This window comes from Mustela lutreola, chromosome 1 (genome assembly GCF_030435805.1).
Source record: "Mustela lutreola isolate mMusLut2 chromosome 1, mMusLut2.pri, whole genome shotgun sequence".
NCBI lineage: Eukaryota > Metazoa > Chordata > Mammalia > Carnivora > Mustelidae > Mustela > Mustela lutreola.
The window spans coordinates 194,504,481-194,506,412 of record NC_081290.1 but is presented as its reverse complement, the minus strand read 5'-3'; the positions used below and the strand labels follow the sequence as shown (position 1 = coordinate 194,506,412).

At 48.7% G+C, this 1,932-nt stretch overlaps 1 protein-coding gene across 1 annotated transcript; it reads left to right on the top strand.

The window, feature by feature from the left end:
* Window positions 1-1,230, top strand: LOC131820464 (olfactory receptor 10S1). The gene has a single exon (XM_059156098.1). It carries the CDS (start codon window positions 10-12, stop codon window positions 988-990), a length of 981 nt encoding a protein of 326 aa, XP_059012081.1. The 5' UTR covers window positions 1-9; the 3' UTR covers window positions 991-1,230.
* The last annotated feature ends 702 nt before the right edge of the window (window positions 1,231-1,932 follow it).

The window sequence follows — 1,932 nt, the reverse complement described above, 5'->3', positions numbered from 1 at the left end:
AACCGCTTCATGTGTGAGAAGATGGCCATTGAGACAGAGGACCCCAACCAGACCGTGGTGAGCCACTTCTTTCTGGAGGGTCTGATGTACACAGCTGAACATTCTAGCCTCTTCTTCCTCCTCTTCCTCCTCATCTACAGCATCACCTTGACCGGGAATCTCCTTATTCTCATAACTGTGGGCTCTGACCCTCACCTCCGCTCACCTATGTACCACTTCCTGGGGCACCTCTCCTTCCTGGATGCCTGTTTGTCCACAGTGACGGTGCCCAAGGTCATGGCAGGCCTCCTGACTGCGGATGGGAAGGTGATTTCCTTTGAGGGCTGCGCTGTACAACTTTACTGCTTCCATTTCCTGGCCAGCACTGAGTGCTTCCTATACACAGTCATGGCCTATGACCGCTACCTAGCTATCTGTCAGCCGCTACACTACCCAGTGGCCATGAACAGACGCATGTGTGCGGGGCTGGCTGGACTCACTTGGACCATAGGTGCTGTGCACTCTGCAATCCACACCTCCCTCACCTTCCGCCTGCTCTACTGTGGTCCACACCACATTGCCTACTTCTTCTGCGACATCCCCCCGGTGCTGAAGCTGGCCTGCGAAGACACCACCATTAATGAGCTCGTCATGCTGGCCAACATTGGCATCGTGGCTGCAGGCTGCCTGATTCTCATCGTCGTATCCTACGTCTTCATCGTCGCGGCGGTGCTGCGCATCCGCACTGCCCAGGGCCGGCGGCGCGCCTTCTCCACCTGCTCATCCCACCTCACAGTGGTGCTCCTGTACTACGTGCCACCTGTCTGCATCTACCTGCAGCCTCGCTCCGGGGGGGCAGGAGCTGGGGCCCCCGCTGTCTTCTACACGATCATCACTCCCATGCTCAACCCTTTCATCTACACTCTGCGGAACAAGGAGGTCAAGAGGGCTCTCCAAAGGTTTCTGGGCCGAGGCTCACGAGAGTCTCCAGCAGGCAGCCCACTCCCCTGACCTGTGCTGGGATTCTTCATTTGCCTGCCAAGAAAACAACTGTTCCCAGAGCAAAATGGGGAGGGGAAATCATTCAGGTGGGAATCAGTGCAACTGAGTTTCAGCCCAGCCACGAGCTTTTCCCCCTCCCTTTGGCCAAGTGACATTTCTCAATGTCTCAGTCACAAAAGCTCCATCTATAAAATGGAAGGACCTCGTAGGTGATGTCTAAGAGTATCTTCCAGATCTATGTTTCATGGCTCAGAGGTAAGTGAAATGCTGTTCATAACCTCATTTGTTTAAATAAATGATTCTTTTTTATTTCATATACAATAATTTGATTAAATAACACATATTAAAGAATACTGATACCAATATGTAATGAACAAATAATAAATAAAACTTTACCTACACATCACCTAGCTTAAGAGAACAGACCATGCTTTCAAGAGGATAAAATACAACTACACAGAGAAAAGTGACTTGCTCAAGGCCACGTAGAAAGTGTCATTATCTTTACTTTCTCATTCAAGATGGTATAGAACAAAGTAGTAGAATTAAGATGGATTTTGAGGTCAGAGCTACCAGTATTCTAATCCTGATCCCACCAGTCAGTTAGGCGTAGAATCTTATACAAATTTAATAATACTTGGTGTCTCAATGTCCTCTATTAAATGTAAAGTTAAAAAGAACTACTTTGGGACATCTGGGTGGCTCAATCATTAAGTGTCTGCCTTTGGCTCAGCTCATGATCCCAGGGTCCTCCATCCAGCCCCACGTCAGGCTCCCTGCTCGGTGGGAGCCTACTTCACCCTCTCCCACTCCCTGCTTGTGTTCCCTCTCTCGCTGTATCTCTCTCTGTCAAATAAAAAAATAAAAATCTTAAAAAAAAATACTTTGTAGGATTTTAGGAGGTTAAGTGCCTAGTGCAAAATAAATGTTCCCTTTTCTTACCAAGCCTGC